The 15,464-nt window shown below is 64.6% G+C and overlaps 2 protein-coding genes across 6 annotated transcripts; one reads left to right on the top strand and one right to left on the bottom strand.

Annotated features, from left to right (window-relative positions):
* Positions 1–18: 18 nt before the first annotated feature.
* On the bottom strand, positions 19–3,946 carry LOC122910273 (proline-rich protein 2-like). Its single transcript, XM_044254925.1, has 3 exons — positions 3,806–3,946; positions 3,477–3,567; positions 19–545 (listed from the first exon to the last, which is right to left on the bottom strand). The coding sequence occupies exons 1-3, from the start codon at positions 3,944–3,946 to the stop codon at positions 19–21; spliced, it is 759 nt and encodes a 252-aa protein (XP_044110860.1).
* On the top strand, positions 114–13,364 carry MOB3A (MOB kinase activator 3A). Of its 5 annotated transcripts, none has more exons than XM_044254633.1 (5): positions 114–210; positions 994–1,162; positions 8,102–8,648; positions 9,793–9,995; positions 12,410–13,364. In XM_044254633.1, the coding sequence occupies exons 3-5, from the start codon at positions 8,228–8,230 to the stop codon at positions 12,437–12,439; spliced, it is 654 nt and encodes a 217-aa protein (XP_044110568.1). In that variant the 5' UTR covers positions 114–210; positions 994–1,162; positions 8,102–8,227; the 3' UTR covers positions 12,440–13,364. The 5 variants fall into 5 exon arrangements, with proteins under 5 accessions (XP_044110568.1, XP_044110570.1, XP_044110572.1 ...); XM_044254635.1 differs by having other exon boundaries at positions 994–1,158; XM_044254637.1 differs by having other exon boundaries at positions 994–1,145.
* The last annotated feature ends 2,100 nt before the right edge of the window (positions 13,365–15,464 follow it).

Genomic DNA, 15,464 nt, shown 5'->3' on the forward strand with positions numbered 1-15,464 from the left:
GGGAGCGCCCCCCTTGTTCTAGACCGCGCCCCCACTTCGGCTCCGCTTCCGGGGAGGCCCAGGCCGGTAGCGGAAGTACATCTGTCTGGGCGGGGTGGCGGGGCGGGCGCTGCGCTCTGTGGCTCCGGGGCGGCGGAGGCTACGGGGCGGCGGACGCTGGACCCCGGACAGCCGCGAGCGCCGCCCGGCCGGTTGGACGTGAGCCTGCAGGTGGGTCCCCTGAGGGACGGACGCGGGCGGCGGGGAGGCCGGGTCCCTCCGGAGGGGCGAACGCGGGCGGCGGGGAGGCCGGGTGGAGGCGGCGAACGCGGGCGGCGGGGAGGCCGGGTGGAAGCGGCGAACGCGGGCGGCGGGGAGGCCGGGTGGAGGCGGCGAACGCGGGCGGCGGCATGGGGGGATCCCTCCGGAGGGGAGGATGCGGGAGCGGGCGAGGCCTGACGCTTCGCTCTCCGGCTTTGCACTCGGCTCTGGGACAGGTGCCCCGCGGCTTCCCTCCTGCTCTACCGCGGGGCAGTCTGGGCTCCTACTAGCCCCTGTTACAGGCTCTGCGGGAGTGATAGGAAGGGCCACACCCCCGGCCCACGCTAGGGCAGCGCACTGCGGCCTCCCCCGAAGTCCTCCGTCCAGTGTGTCCCCGGGTGTCTGTGGCCACCTGTCGGGTCCGTTCTCAGAAGCCACTAAACCGTCTCGGACTGGATGAGAACAGAGCGAGTGCCCCCCCTCCCCCTGCAGGCACGCACCTCCCGCAACACCCTGGTCGGGGCCATCTGCCCACGTGGCTTCCGGTCTCCCTCACCCCGGCAGAGTCTCAGCTGAGGGGTGGGTGCCCCATACTCGCTGAGTCCCAGACACAGCGTGTTTGACCAAAAAAAAGAAGAAAAGATAAGATGACCGTAAGATTTGCCGCACCTGCTGCTGTGCCAACGGTGCTCTGGCATTCCTGGGTAAAACGTGGGGCGGCCTTAGTAGTGACTTCACTTTTCCACTTTTTAGCAAGGCTCCCGGACAGTGCGAGATTCTGCCCTGGCTCCTGTCACGGTCCTAGCGTTCTCTGTGACGTTCCTTCCGCAAACGCCCATCCGGCTCCTGCTTCCGCGGCGGGCTTGAGTTCTTGAACGGGGCTGGCGGCACAAGCTGGTAACCAGGTGCTGGGTGTGCGTAAGTGAGTTAGTGTTGGCTATAATTTTGTTTAAATCGGGCTTAATTTTTAAAGATTATTTATTTATTTATTTGACACAGAGAGAGAGAGATCACAAGCAGGCAGAGAAGCAGGCGGGGGTGGGGAGCAGGCTCTCCGCAGAGCAGAGAGCCCGATGTGGGGCTCGATCCCAGGATCCCGGGATCATGACTGAGCTGAAGGCAGAGGCTTAACCCACTGAGCCACCCAGGCGCCCTAAATCGGGCTTATTTTTAAGAGCAGTTTCAGGTTCTGAGCCAGAGTAGAAGGTGGGGCTCCCCCAGGCTCCCTCTCCCCATAACTGCTCGGCCTCCCCCATGACCAGCCTCCCCGCCAGAGCCCGATGTTTGCGACCGGTGGTGGAACACCACCGAGACATGATGAACACAGGCGGGAGGTGACACCGGGCCTCCCGGTCGGCGCCGCACGCAGCCCGGCTGCTCTGGCTCAGGGACGCACCACTGAGCTTCCTCTGTTCTCTGTGGGGCTGCGGAGTTCTTGTCTGAGCCTCCCTGAAGGCAGGGCACGTCCCCATCTCCATCCCGGAGGCTGACGGTCGGAGTCTGTGCGCCAGGCATCCCCGGTAACCCAGGAGGGAGTTCCGGGTGCGTCTCGCTCCTCTCTGAGCAGGAGCAGTGGCGGTTCTTTACCCTCCGGGGGGGGGGGGGTCCTCAGAAATGCTCGTTCGGTTCCTGAGCTGGCCCAGCCAGGGGCGCTCGGCGCCAAGTCCGCGGCGAGCCTGGTCCCAGGAGTGGGTCTGCCTTGTCCAGCGCGTGGCGAAATGGAGCTTGAACCCAGACTCCCCGAGCAGCTGGCTCAGACCTTGGGCTTCTCCTCAGGGAAGTTTCAGACGTGCCCCAGCGGGAGAGCCCCGTTCCTGATTTCTTAGAATCTCGAGATTCAGATAGTTTCGGCGGAAAGGGCAGATCCAGCAAGCCGCGAGGCAGCACCCAGGCCAACCAGCAGGCCTCGGGCTGGCTTTCACGCTCTGCTTTCTCTGCCCCAGGGGACAGGGGCCAAACAGTATTTCAGCATTTGTCTCCAGGTGGGGAAGGCGCAGGGGGAGGGGGAGGGGCAGGGGCCTCGCAGGCCCATGGGTGCCCGGCGCCCACTCCTGCCTGGGGCAGCACAGGTGGGAGGCTCAGGACACCTGGCCTCGCATCCAGGCCCCCCTTCTATTTGTGACTGTTCTGACTCTGACACCCTTCCTGCGTCTCCCGGCCTGTGGGGGTTCCAGGCAATCCTAGGCATCCTTCGGCTTGTAGACCTGTGCCCCCTCTCTGCCGCCCTGGTCCCATGGCCCACTTCTCCGTGTGTCTGCGTCCAGATTTCCGTGTTCTTCTAAAGACCCTTGTCATTGGGCTTGGGGCTCCCCTGCCCAGCGTGACCTCATCTTTATATCTGCAAAGACCTTATTTCCAGAGAAGATCCCATTCACAGGTGCCGGGTATGTTTTGGGGGAAAGGATTCGACCCATAACGGACCGATGGGGAGTGACTGTGGCTGGGCACAGGGTTTCTTTTTAGGTGCTGAGAATGTTCTAGAATTGTGAATGTTGCACTCCCCTCTGATTGTACTACAAACCACTGAATTGTCTACTTTAAAAGTTATTTGCAGTGCACGAATTACATCACAGTGGACTATAAAAGGCTTATCGGGCGGACTGAGTATGCAGAGCCCCGTGGTAGCACCTGGCCTGCTGTGGTCTCCGCAAACCACTTCCTGCCTTCCTACAAAACAAATTGGGGAACTTCACCCCAGAAGCAAAGACAGAAGGGCCAAATGCGGGTAGAATGCCACGCCCTGTGGGGGTGGGGGGAGGGGCTGGAGCCACCATCCTGGGGGTCCTACAGGGAGGTGGGCGGCTTCCCGCCTGGTGGCTCCCCACCCGGGAAGCTGTGTTGGTTTTTAAAAAATCTACATTTCGACAGTGGAAGAAAGCTCTGGGGTGCGGTCTTCTTGGACAGGACCGATCCTGGGCTTCGAGCATCTTCCAGCCAAACTCTTGGGTGCCCGGCCGGGAGCCAGGGTCGGCTGATCGAGGACACACGGTGCTGACCTTGGCGGTTGTGGCCTGTCGGTCTAGGCCCTGCCCTGCTCCAGCAGTGTCCCTGCAGTGGGGACGTGGCTGCCGCCCAAGCAGGACACAGAGGCACCGGAAGGAAGTGGCAGGGGCCCCTGCTTCTCCCCGCAGGGTCGTGCAAGGCAGCTGCTTGGAGGAACTGTGTTTTGTTTGGTTTTCAGAAGAAAAGTGGGGGAGGAGGGGGTGGGGTGGGGGAGGGGAGTTTTGTCAGCTCACCTTCATCAGCCTGGAGGCTGCTGAGTACTGCCCTGTCTCCTTTGAGGGGAGATCCTGGGCCACCCGTGGAGCCCTTAGCCGGTAACCTGGGCTGCAGGTGGCAATGGGGGGTCGCCCCCTGCAGCACTTCTCAAGGCAAAGGCACATCGAGGTGGCCGGCTACCCCTCGGCCACAGGGCGCCTGTGTTTCCCATGGAAAGTCCTTTGTTTCGGAGGGGAATTCTTCCCATCAGGGAAGCTTTTTAGAAAATCATTGCTTCCGCTTAAAAAATTCCTCGCCCATTCTGAGAGGACACGGAGAGCAGGCAGGAGCCCCGAGAGCTGCCCACCGCCCCATCTTCCCGAACCGGCCTGGTGCGTGTCTGGTCCCGGGCCTGGAGGCCCGTGGACAGACCCTGCCGTGGCCCTGAGGCCCTGCCATCTCGCACGGTCCGCTTCCATCTGTGCAGGTCACGGGTCCCCAGTGACATGGTCGCAAGCTAAGCTCCCAGAGCCACCCCCAGGGGCCCCAAAGAGGCAACAACGGGGTGCTGGCGGGGTGCACGAGAGGTCCGGAAGCCAGGCTAGGCCCAGCAGGAGCCACAGTGGCCCCACTTCAGCCGGGCGGGGACGCAGCCCCAGCCCGGCGTTCTCAAGCGGGAGGGAGTTTGCGGGTTGAAGCGCGGCCGTGGGTGAGGAAGCAGGGGGCCTGCTCTCGGGCGGCGGGAGCGGGTGATTCGCTCCTCCAGCTGGCCTGCAGGGCATCGCTGCCCCGTGACCTGTGCCCGGGGTGGCCCGAGAGCGGCCAGGTGTGCGATCAGCCAGCGGGACAGGGAGGCAGGCCGCTTGGGCATCAGCGGTCTCGGGTGAGGCCCCGGGGGTCCCCGCCGGCCTGTCCGGTGCACCCGTCCACGCTGTAGAGAGGCCTGGGCTACAGGTGGGCAGTGGGGCTGCGCGCTCTGGGGCGCCACCTCCCTCCATCCAGGTCCTGGGCGCCCGGGGCTGTGCACGCCTCCCGAGACCAGGAGGGTCTGCTGCCCGGGCCTGGGGCCTGGAAAGCACACACGTGGGCTGTGAGCAGAGCTGTGGTAGGGGAACAGCCCCGGTCCCGGGGGTGCCCTGGCCTTGGGCTGAGACCGATGGACGCCTGAATAATGGACAGGTGGTTTGCCGTGGAGGCACGTGGCCTGGCGGGACAGATGGTGGCTTCACCCCCACAGCCCGGGGTTTGAGCTCTGGTTCCTCCTGTCCAGGCGTCCTGACTGCTGGTTAACCAGGTACCAGGGAGTCACTGTCCTCTAAGGCAGGCTCTCGGCCAGATGACTCCCCCCAAGGGACACTGGGCAGTGTCTGCAGACACCTGGGGTCCTCATAACTGGGGGTGCTGCTCAGTGCCCGGGATACCCCAATGTTAGCAGGGCCCAGGGTGCTGATCTAATCTGGGCCCATTTTCCCTTTTGTTCGGGTGGCCACCCCGTCCTCAGACAGTGACCAGGATGTGCCCAGCCGGGAGTCAGCACAGCCGCAAGAAGGGGTGGGGCGGCCAGAGCCGGCGCGGGGAGCGAGGGGAAGCCCTTGGGCTGGGTCGATGGCCCGCTCCCTCCCGCTTCAGAGCTGCCGCCAGAGGTGGTTCCCTCGGATGGACCATCGCCTGCGCCTCTGCTCCGGGAGCAACTCCGGAGTGGCTACGGTGTGGCCGTGGGGCTGCTGACCAGTTCTGTCGGGGGCCAGGTTGGGCTCCCCTTGGGCCTCTTTCCCCCGCAGGGAGTCAGGGCCGTTAGAGACGGTCTGTGGGCCGAGCCCCCCGCACGCCGGCATGGGGCTGCGTGTTCTCAGTTCGTCGTGGCCATGCACAGCCGCCCCCGCTGGCCACTTCCATGGCCTGCCGACACCCGACACAAGCCCCTTCCCGTTCGTGGAGGGGCCTGGTCTGGGTGTGTCACCTGCATGGACTCACACCCTGTGGGGCCTCCTGTGTCTGGGTCCCTCCCTGTGCATCATGGGCTCGGGGTCCGTCCCAGGGGCCATACGTGGGGGCCTCGCTCCTGTCCACGCCCGGGGGCGCTCCCATGCAAGGGACACAGCTTGATCACGCGTTCACCTGTTGATGGACCTTTGGGTTGTTTCCCAAAGGTTCTTTTGGTGATTATCCCAGATCATGCTGCCCCGAACACACGTTTGCACGTGACGTTTCCGTGTGGATGTTTGTTGTCCCTTGTCCTGGGCGTGGAGCTGGCGGAGGCTCCGTCTAACTGCCGGGCTCTTGCCGCAGCAGCGGCCACGCATGAGGAGTCCCGTTTCTGCGTGTCCTCCCTGACACCGTGATTGTCCTTCGTGGTGACGGCCGTTCTCGTGGGGAGCGGTGGCTCCCTCCTCCCACTGGGGTTTCTCTCGTCCCCCTGGCCCAGTCGTCGTGGCCAGTTCTTCCGTCCCGGATGCTCCCCTCCGGTGTTCCGCACGGTTTATCCTGCCTCAAGCAGACCTTCCGGCGCCCACGCTGCAGAGCTGGGCCCACAAGATGATCGGGCTTTGCAGGTCAGTGCAGGGAAGGGGAGCCCTGAGCCCTTGAGCGACCAGGGCCTGGCCGGCGTTGTCAACAGTTACCCCAGCCAGTGCTTGGGGACACCATGCGTGGCCTAGGGCTGCTGTAGTGAGTGACCACAGATTTCGTGGCCTAAAGAAACATGGATCTATCATCGCATAGTTCTGAAGGTCAGGAGTTCAGAACGGCGCAGTCAGGGCTGGTCCCCCCAGGGCTCAGGGAGACCTGGCTCCTGCCCTTCCCTGCCCCGCGGCTCCCCCATCCTCCCTGCCAGCAGTGCAGAGTCTGCCTGTCTCCGGGACCCCGCCCTCTGCCTTCCTCTCGTGACAACCTCATGACGCCGGGCCCCCCGGGAACGCAGCATCACCCCAGCTCGGGGCCCTGACGGTCCCCTCTGCCACAGGAGGGGACACGTCCACAGGTCTCGGACCAGGACGGGGATGTCTCTGCGGCCTCTATTCCTCCTACCACGTCCTCTCCCCTGACCAGGGCACATCAGGCGCCGCCCGAGCCCTGAGCGTGGGGTCCCGGGTTCACACCAAGGATGAGGCCACGCTGGCTGGGTTGGGCAGCTGTGGAGGTGGGTCGCTCCACCTCTGCTGCCGCCTCCCACTCGGCCCCCACACCCCTCGCTCACCGCGGGAGGACCAGCTCTCCAGGCTCCGCATGAGCGCCACAGCCCCTCCGCTCCAGGTGCCTGCAGGTCGGCTCGGTCCCGGCCACCCGACAGCCGCGGGGACACAGGCGCCCCGGCCCCAGCGCTGGTTTAGGCTGTCGGCGCGTGACACGTAGCGTCTGACATCCATCGCCGGCTCGGGGAGCCTGGCCTTAGGCCGCAGGGTCTGGGCGAGCAGGTGGAGGAGCGTGGGCCCCGCAGGAGGGACGCCGGCTCTCGGGGGTCTCCTCGGGGGGCTGCGCCTGCGGGAGTCACGGGGAAGCCCTAACTGCATGTTTGCTAGTAGCCGGGCGTCCCTGTCAGCCCAACATCGTCGTCCTGGGGACACTGTGTCCGCCCACTCGGCCCCGCAGAGTCTGGGCCCGGGATGCCGGCGCTCCTCCCTTTGGCTCCGCTGTCTGCGGCGCTGGTGACTACGAAGCAGGCACTCTGCGGGGGCTGCCCTGGGTCCTGGGGGGCTCAGGGGCATCTCCATAGAAGCAGACCTGAGAGAAACAGAGGCCAGAGAGTATGGGGTTCCTCCAGAAGCTGGGAAAGGCAGGAGCTCCCAGGAATCCCATTCCAGATGTGGGGCCTCCAGAACTTTCTGGAGTTGGGCTGTTAGGAGCCCTAGGTGTGTGCTAATTTGCCACAGCAACGTGCCAGGTCTGGAGGGACAGGCTGCTTGACGACCAGCCAGTTCCGAGCCAGGGGAATGAACCCCACAATTTAAGCAGAGAGAAGGCGGGGGGGAGTGGACTGTAACCGGGCGGCGGCGACTTGGGCGCGGTGTGTGTGTGGTGGGGTGGGGCTGCCCGCCGGTCCTTCCGCTTCCCGGTTCTCCCCAGACTTCCCCTTCTGCGCCTTCTGCCTGGTGAACTCCCGAGACCTCCACCCCGCTGGCTCCACTGGGCGCCCGGCCTTCCCCACCCCAGCCCCCACTGTCTTAGCCTGGCCCGTGCCCTGGGACCATGCGGGGTGGTGCGGGGTGGGGACGGCCCTGGGCACAGCCTGGTGACTGCGCTCCCAGTACGAGCCTGCTTGCCGCCTTTATGTACTCGATCGCATCCCCTCGTGCTCTCTGAAGGGGAGGACGCCAGGCACAGAGAAGGCTGGAGGGGGGACCAGGGGAGGCGGGCTCTCTCGGCAGCGCCTCATCCCTGGGGAACCAGCGGGCACGCGTCACGGGCCCGTGTTGGGCAGGCCGGACCCAGCCAGGCTCGTCCAGGCCTCTGAGATGGGCACTGCAGTGGGGAGTGTCCCCCCAGAATTCACGTCCGCCATCGGGAATGGGGTCTTTGCACACGTCCGCAGGTGCGAAAGGAGAGCATCCAGTGCAGCGAGGGGTCGGAGGCAGTGCAGAAACAGAAATCATGCTTTCCAGCTCTGGAGGCCCGCGCCAGAGCAGCGTTTCCAGAACCAGCTGACTGTCCCCCACCCGTGTTGCAGGTCTCAGGGAAGGCCCGGGGTGCAGCGGATCTCCTGTCCCCTCGGCGGCCGCCCGACACCAGCATCCCGCCTGGGCCCGTCTGTGGAAGTGTCGCCGGGGAGCGTGCCAACCGGCAGGGGGCCGACATGTCCAACCCCTTCCTGAAGCAAGTGTTCAACAAGGACAAGACCTTCCGCCCCAAGCGCAAGTTCGAGCCGGGCACCCAGCGCTTCGAGCTGCACAAGAAGGCACAAGCGTCGCTGAACGCGGGGCTGGACCTGAAGCTGGCCGTGCAGCTGCCCCCCGGCGAGGAGCTCAGCGACTGGGTGGCCGTGCACGTGGTGGATTTCTTCAACCGCATCAACCTCATCTACGGCACCATCAGCGACGGGTGCACGGAGCAGTCATGCCCGGTCATGTCGGGCGGCCCCAAGTACGAGTACCGCTGGCAGGATGAGCACCAGTTCCGCAAGCCCACGGCGCTGTCGGCCCCCCGCTACATGGACCTGCTCATGGACTGGGTCGAGGTGCAGATCAACGACGAGGGGCTCTTCCCCACCCACGTCGGTGAGCCGCGGAGCGCGGGGGTGGGCCAGGCCCAGTGCCCTCCTCCGTCCGGGGGCATCTGCGTTCACACGCCTGCCCGTTTAAAGTGTGCCGTTCAGGGCTGTTTAGTGCTAGGACATTTCACCACTGCGAGAGCAGCCTGGTACCCATCAGCCGCCATCCCCACCCCTGCCCCAGCCCCGGCTCCCACCCCCTCCTCACTGTCTGCATGGACGGGACTCCTCTGGGGCCCTCCTAGGAGTGGGTCCTGCGGGACGGGTCCTTCTGGGTCTGGCCGCTCTCACTGAGCCCCAGGTCCTCAGGTCCATTCACTTAGTTGTCAGTATGTTTGCCGAGTGTGCAGCCGTCACTACGACCTAATTCCAGAACCCTCCCATCACCTGCAAGGAATCCCTTTCCCTAGAGCGGTCACTCCCCAGCCGTCCCAGCGTGGGGTCAGGCTGGACCTGTCACACACAGCTCCCAGAGAGCTTTTTCTTTCCTGCTCGCCCTCGGCTCCGAGCCCATCTCCCCACTGGAGAGCAGCTGTGTGAGCTCCGCTGTGGGGGGGCCTGGCCCAGGCACCCCATGAGCTCGCTGCCATGTCTTGTGCGCCCCCCACCCACCGTTAGCCAGCAGGGTCCCCATGACAAGGGTGGGGGCCCGTGTGTTCTCTCCGGTCTGGGCCCCCGCCCGCTGATGCCACTGCAGCCCTCTGTGCTGTGGGACAAAGACCCGGGAATGGGTGGGGGCAGAAGGAGCACGCGGGAGCGCCCAGCGCACAGACTGGGACCCCCCAGCAGGGGCACGTCCTTACCATGGAGAAAAGGGAAGATGAGAAGCACTGAACTCTGTCGTCCGAGTTAGGGCCTGGGGCACGGCGGCAGGCAGGTTGTGTCCGTGTGTAGACAGAGCGGAGGTGGAGAGTGAACCCCCTCGGGGGCCGTCAGCGTCCCGCAGCGTGTGGACCGGCTGTCCCATTTGATTCAGTAAAACCGACCGAGCCGAAACACACGCCCAGACCCGGGCGAGGAGGGCTCGCAGACGGAGGGCTCCGGCCGTCGCAAGGGGAGGCCGGGGGAGGGTGGCCCCAGGCGGCGCGGCGGGGGCGCGGCGGGGGCGCGGACTCCCCGGCAGCCCGGCTGACCCCCGGCCCCGCGCGCAGGCACGCCGTTTCCCAAGAACTTCCTGCAGGTGGTGAAGAAGATCCTGTCGCGGCTGTTCCGCGTGTTCGTGCACGTCTACATCCACCACTTCGACCGCATCGCGCAGCTGGGCTCCGAGGCGCACGTCAACACGTGCTACAAGCACTTCTACTACTTCGTGCGCGAGTTCGGCCTCATCGACACCAAGGAGCTGGAGCCGCTGGTGAGCGCGGGGCGGGGCCGCGGCGGGAGGGGCGGGGCCGCGGCGGGAGGGGCGGGGCGTTCCGGCCGGGCTCGGGTCGGGGTGGGGGGTGGAAGCCCGGGGCAGCCAGCACAGCCCGCCCAGCTTGGTTCACGCGGTTTGGGCCCAAGCTGGTGGGTGCGGCCACAGATGAGGGCCGCTTGGATCCCCAGCGCCGGACACCCAGCTGCTGGGGTGGTTTGGGGTTTTCTTTGGTCCCTGCCCCACTGGCGGGCAAGCTGGGATGCGGCTGCCCAGGTGCATTCGCCCCCCCCCAGAGGCCCTGAATCCTGTGGGTCCCCCACCCCCCAGGGAGGTCACTCCTGTCGCGCAGCCCAGAGCCATCGTGGGGGCGGGATGCCTGGAGGAGGCCGGTCCCTCCCGCGGCTGCCCCCCTTTCCCTGTGGGAGATGCTGGGGGTCTCCAGAGCGCGGGCAGCAGCGGCCTGGGGGCTGCTTCGGGGGCCCTCGGTGTCCCCTGGCCGGAGGGCAGGTAGTGACTGATCCCTCACTGAGGTAGACATCGCACACGTGCAAGCCGTCCGCCGTGTGTGACACATTCCCAAGGTGCTCCGAGGTCACCGGCCAGTATCCAGAGCACTGCGTTCTCCCAAGAAGCCCCAGCCCCACTGGCGGGCACTCCCCAGCCCGCAGCTCCCCCGAACCGCCCTCCGACTGAGGCTTTGCCGACCCAAAACCTGTGGGGCCCAGCCTGGGGATGGGCCCTCGCCCACTGCTCGCTCTCCCACGTTGCAGGGGCTTTTAGCAAGAACCGGGAGGCCAGAGCGTGGCAGGACCGCTCTCCAGAGCCCCACCAGCCACCACCCCTGCTCACAAGAGGTCCCGGTGAGGCCGGTGGTCAGAGCCCCCAAGGCCATTCCGGGGGGTGGGGGTATCCCCCCAAGTGCAGAAAAGCTAGAATGTTCCAGGGCCGCGGCTGCGGGACTGAGATGATACTCTTCCATCCCACGGCTTCCCTTGCATGGACCCAGGACCCCCATGTGGGCATTTTGTTTTTTTCTTTCCTTTTTTACTGAATTCTGCATGGATTCAGGTCTTTGAACTAGGTTTGTTTGTTTGTTTTTAAGATTTTATTTATTTATTTGACAGACAGAGATCACAAGTAGGCAGAGAGAGAGGGGGAAGCAGGCTCCCTGCTGAGCAGAGAGCCCGATGCGGGACTCGATCCCAGGATCCTGGGATCATGACCTGAGCCGAAGGCAGAGGCTTAACCCACTGCGCCACCCAGGCACCCCTCTTTGAACTGAACTGTTTTTGTCCAGCTTTCAACGACTGTTAAATTCCTCCTCACATGACCGTTCCCAGTGCCTCTGTGTCCTTGTGGGCTCTGCCTACTCTGAGCTGATGGAAAGTTCTGGAACTGGATAGAGGAAGAGTCCACGCCATTGTGGATGTGAATGCTGCTGACTGTTCACCTCACGATGGGTGCCCTTACGTGACAGTCCCCTCCCTCCATGTCGTGTTTTCAGAGTGCTGGCAGCTGGAACCTGCCGTGCCGTCATCTGTCTGGTGGTAGTTTTTCTCAACTCTGCGTCTTGATCCCCTCGTCATTTCTCCCACATCAATGCCGAGAGTTTCCTGTTTTTTTGAGAGATTTATTTGAGAGAGAGTCGCATGCACACGAGCACCAGCGGGTGGGGGAGTGTCAGGGAAGAGGGAGAAGCAGACCCCCAGCTGAGCCCGGTGCGGGACCTGATTCCAGGACCCCGAGATTGTGACCTGAGCCGAAGCCAGACGCTTCACCGACCACTCGGGTGCCCAGTGCTTAGAGTTCTTTGTGGCGCCGGGCAGAGGGTAACGCGTGTAAGCTCCGACTTCCCCAGGCTGCGTGGGAAGGAAGCAGGCAGTGATCTGCCCGGCCGCCCTGTGCACCGAGGCTCCCGGGCCTGTCGTAGAATGTGGCGGAGGGCCTTCATGCCTCGTCTTTTCGCATTTGGCCTTCATCTGTTGGGACCGCCCTCGAGGCCACCCTCACCGGGTCTAAAGGCTGAATCATAATACTTGTCTTTATTTCCCGGCTGTTTTCCGGAAGTTTCTTTGCAGCGTCCAGTCCCCTATAGAAGGCACAGATCAGTACCCCATGGCCCAGGATGACTGCCTGGTCTTGGAAATAAGGTTTTATTGGCGCGCAGGGAGCTAGTCGTTTCCGTGTTGAGGGGGCTGCGTCCCCCACAGGGGCCAGGACGTGGCCTCTCGGCCCTTCACGAAGAGCGCACCACCCCGGCTGACAGCATGCTGTCGTCTGTCGCGTTGATCGTAAGGTTTGCCCTTAAGTGAGGCCCGTGGCCCCCTGGAGACCGGCTCCCCTGCTTCTCCGTTTGCGCGTGCCCTCCGCCCCCTCGCGTCAGCCCCTGACGTCCCGCTTCTTCTTCACAGAAAGAAATGACCGCGCGGATGTGCCACTGAGCCCCTGGGCCCTGCAGTCACCGAGGCGGTGCCAGGGACGCTCGCTCTTACGGCCACGTCTCCAGACCACGGACTTGTGCTTTGTAGAAAGCGCACCCAGTGAGCGAGCTTGGTCCCGGGGCGGCTGCACGGACCGTGGGGGTGGGGTCCTCCGCCATCCTGGTGGGCAGCCGCCGTGGGTCTCCACGTGGCCACCTGAGCCCGTCTCCTTGGCAGGCATCAAACTCGAACTCCGTGGCTCTGCGTGTTGAGCACCGGGAAAACCCACGGGTGAACCCCTAGCACTTGCCCTGGTGGCCCGTGTCTGCTTCACGACTCGCACGACGGGGACCCCACCCCTGCTCCCCAGCCGGGCCGCCTCGTGGATCGTCAATGACGGGATTCCTCTCCCTGTTAGAGAGACGGCCCCGCTCTCTTACGAATAACACGGGACGGATCTTCCGTGTCCCGAGCTGGAACCTGTTGAATTTTGCCAAACGTGTGGCTGGGGTGAGCCCTTCTGCAGCGCGTACCGGCTCTGTGCGGAAACCCTGCATCTGCGTGGCCCCGTGCGGCCCCGGGACCCGAATCCCAGCTCCGGCTGCCGTGGACATCAGGGGCCCCATCTGGGCCATGCCGAAGCGACCGCAGGAGCGCCATCCTGTCTGTGCCTCCAACCCCCGACCCCGCGCGGCGGCCTCAGTGGCCTTTTCCGTGGCAGCCCTCCCAGCGTGGACCGCACCGACTCCGAGTACCTCTGGGCGTCTGGGGCGCTCGCAGGAGCAAGGCCATCCCCCAGCGCCAGCAAGTGCAATTAACGCGGCCTCGGCCCGGGGTCCGGCTCAAGGAGGCCCTTTCCCTGGAACGGAGCTCCCTCTGGACGCCAGACCTCGGCCAGCACCGAAACCACTGTGTCCCCAGGGCTGCGGGCGTCCCCGCGCCTGCCACAATACACTGTGCCGTCTTCATACCTTGGCTGCTGCCTGTCATTTCTGCTTCCCTGGCCCGAGGGCCTGGTTTTGGGCCCTGCCACCACCTTTGTCCCCAGGGTGCCCTTGTCCCCACAGGCTGAGGGCTCGCACCCGCCAAAGTGTCCCCTGGGGTGCCCCCGGGGCGGGCACCTGCTCCCTTGCCCATTTCGTTGCCCTTAAACATGGTTTTAGCTCTGCCTTTTCGCTGGGCGCAAGAGGGAGCCAGGCCTCGGTGAGCCTTGTGCCAAAGAGATCAGGAGAGCAAAGCCGGGGAGCCCTTTCTTCGATGTGGGAAACGGGGTCCGATCGTGCCCTCGTGGGAGTCCGGCCTGGGCCTCTGGCAAAATGGGCACCAATGGGGCTGGAGCCCTGGGGCTGGGCTGGCTGTTCACCCCCAGAGGGCGCCCCGTCTCCGCAATCACACGCTATTTGGAAAGACCTCAAGGCACTGCTGAGTGTGCAAAACACCACAGCAATTTCCAGAACCCGCTAAGAACTTGGGAGCTGTTATTTGTAATGTCCCCCAAACACGTCCCCTCCTGGGCCCCCCGGGAGCTGGGTCGTGTCCCTCCCGCAGCAGAGGGGAACTTGTCAGGGCCCTGAGGTAGGTTCCCGGGGACCCTGCGTCTTCACCAGGCCCTCAGGAGAGGGAGGCAGAGGGCGGGCGTCCCAGAGACGTGCAGACCCCGCGCTGCTGGCGGGGAGGTTGGATGGGCTCGTGGGCAGGAGAGGGCAGGAGCCGGGTCTCCTTGGGCCCCGGGGAGACCAACCCTGCCCGCACCGGGGTTTTAGGACTTCCGAGCCCAGAACTCTGAGAATTAGTCCATGTGTTTTAAGCCCTAAGTTGGTGGTGACCTGTCACCCGTGGCCTCGGCAGGCTCAGACCCCCGTTAGAAGGAAATGTTTTACCCACAGAATGGCCGGTAGCTCTTGCCCTGGGCTACTGGGAATGCCAGAATCAGAGGCCGGCTCCCAAGGGCCTCCTCCCTCCGTGCCCAGAGAGCCACCCCAGAACTTGCCCCACCCAGAGGGGTGATGGGGGACAAGTGTTGGCGTCTGGAAACCTGGCCGGACTGGGAGGGGGGGAGAAGGGAGGTGGCAGTGTGGCCGGGACCAAATGGCTGGCTGAGCAGCCTCCTGGCCGACACGGGGCACTGTCCTCTCAGCGGCGTGAATTTCTGTCCTGCCGGTGGACGGGACCCAGCAGGCTGCCTCTGGTGCCTGGGCCAGCCCTGTCCCCTTGTAACTCAGCAGCTGCTTGCTGAGGCCGGCTGAGATCAGGCGCCCCCGTCCTGAAAACTTCCACCCTGGGGCTGCATTATCCCCAGACCCACGCCGGCCCGCATGGCAGCCACGCGCCGCCGAGGCCAGCGAGAGCCGCTCCGCTTCGCAGTCACGTGGGCCCTGGTCAGCGGCGTCCCTCGACCTTGTCGCAGCTCCTGGCCGGAAGCAAGGTCAAGGCGGGGATGGTTCGGATACTCCCCGGTTCATAAAAACGAACGCACCCGTCTTGAGCGCCGAGTGGAGGGAGCCTGGGGACACACGGCGGGGTGGGGAGGGGCCCCGCGGACAAGCCCCGCCGCACGCGTCCCCCCGCAGGCCTGTCCCATCGGGGAGCCCCGCGGGGGACACAGTACTGGCTGTTGGCAGTAATGATTGGGACAGTCACTTCTCCTCTAGTCAGATCTTTACCAATACCCCCGACTCTGGATGTAGGTAAACGCCGGCGGCGGTGTCCGGGTCAGAGGGCGTCGGGTCGTGAGCCGTCTGGTGAGCTGCGGCGGCCCCCGCAGAGAGGCGCTCCGACCCCGCTTCCGTCCACGCGGTGTGTGGCCCGGCTCCTCGCGCCCTCCCCGCGCTGATGGTAGCCACGTGGCCGGCCTTACCGCCGGGCCGGAAGACCTCTTCGCCGCGCGTCCCATTCATGCTGCCCGTTGACCTCCTTTGTCCGCTGTTCCACCGGGAAGTGGTCCTTGTCTTACTGATTCCTAAAAAACTCGTCACATACTTTTAATATAGTCATTTATAAAAAAAAAAAAAACTTTGTATATAATTTGTCATATGTTACACAATTT

This window comes from Neovison vison, chromosome 6 (assembly GCF_020171115.1).
Source record: "Neovison vison isolate M4711 chromosome 6, ASM_NN_V1, whole genome shotgun sequence".
Taxonomy (NCBI): domain Eukaryota; kingdom Metazoa; phylum Chordata; class Mammalia; order Carnivora; family Mustelidae; genus Neogale; species Neogale vison.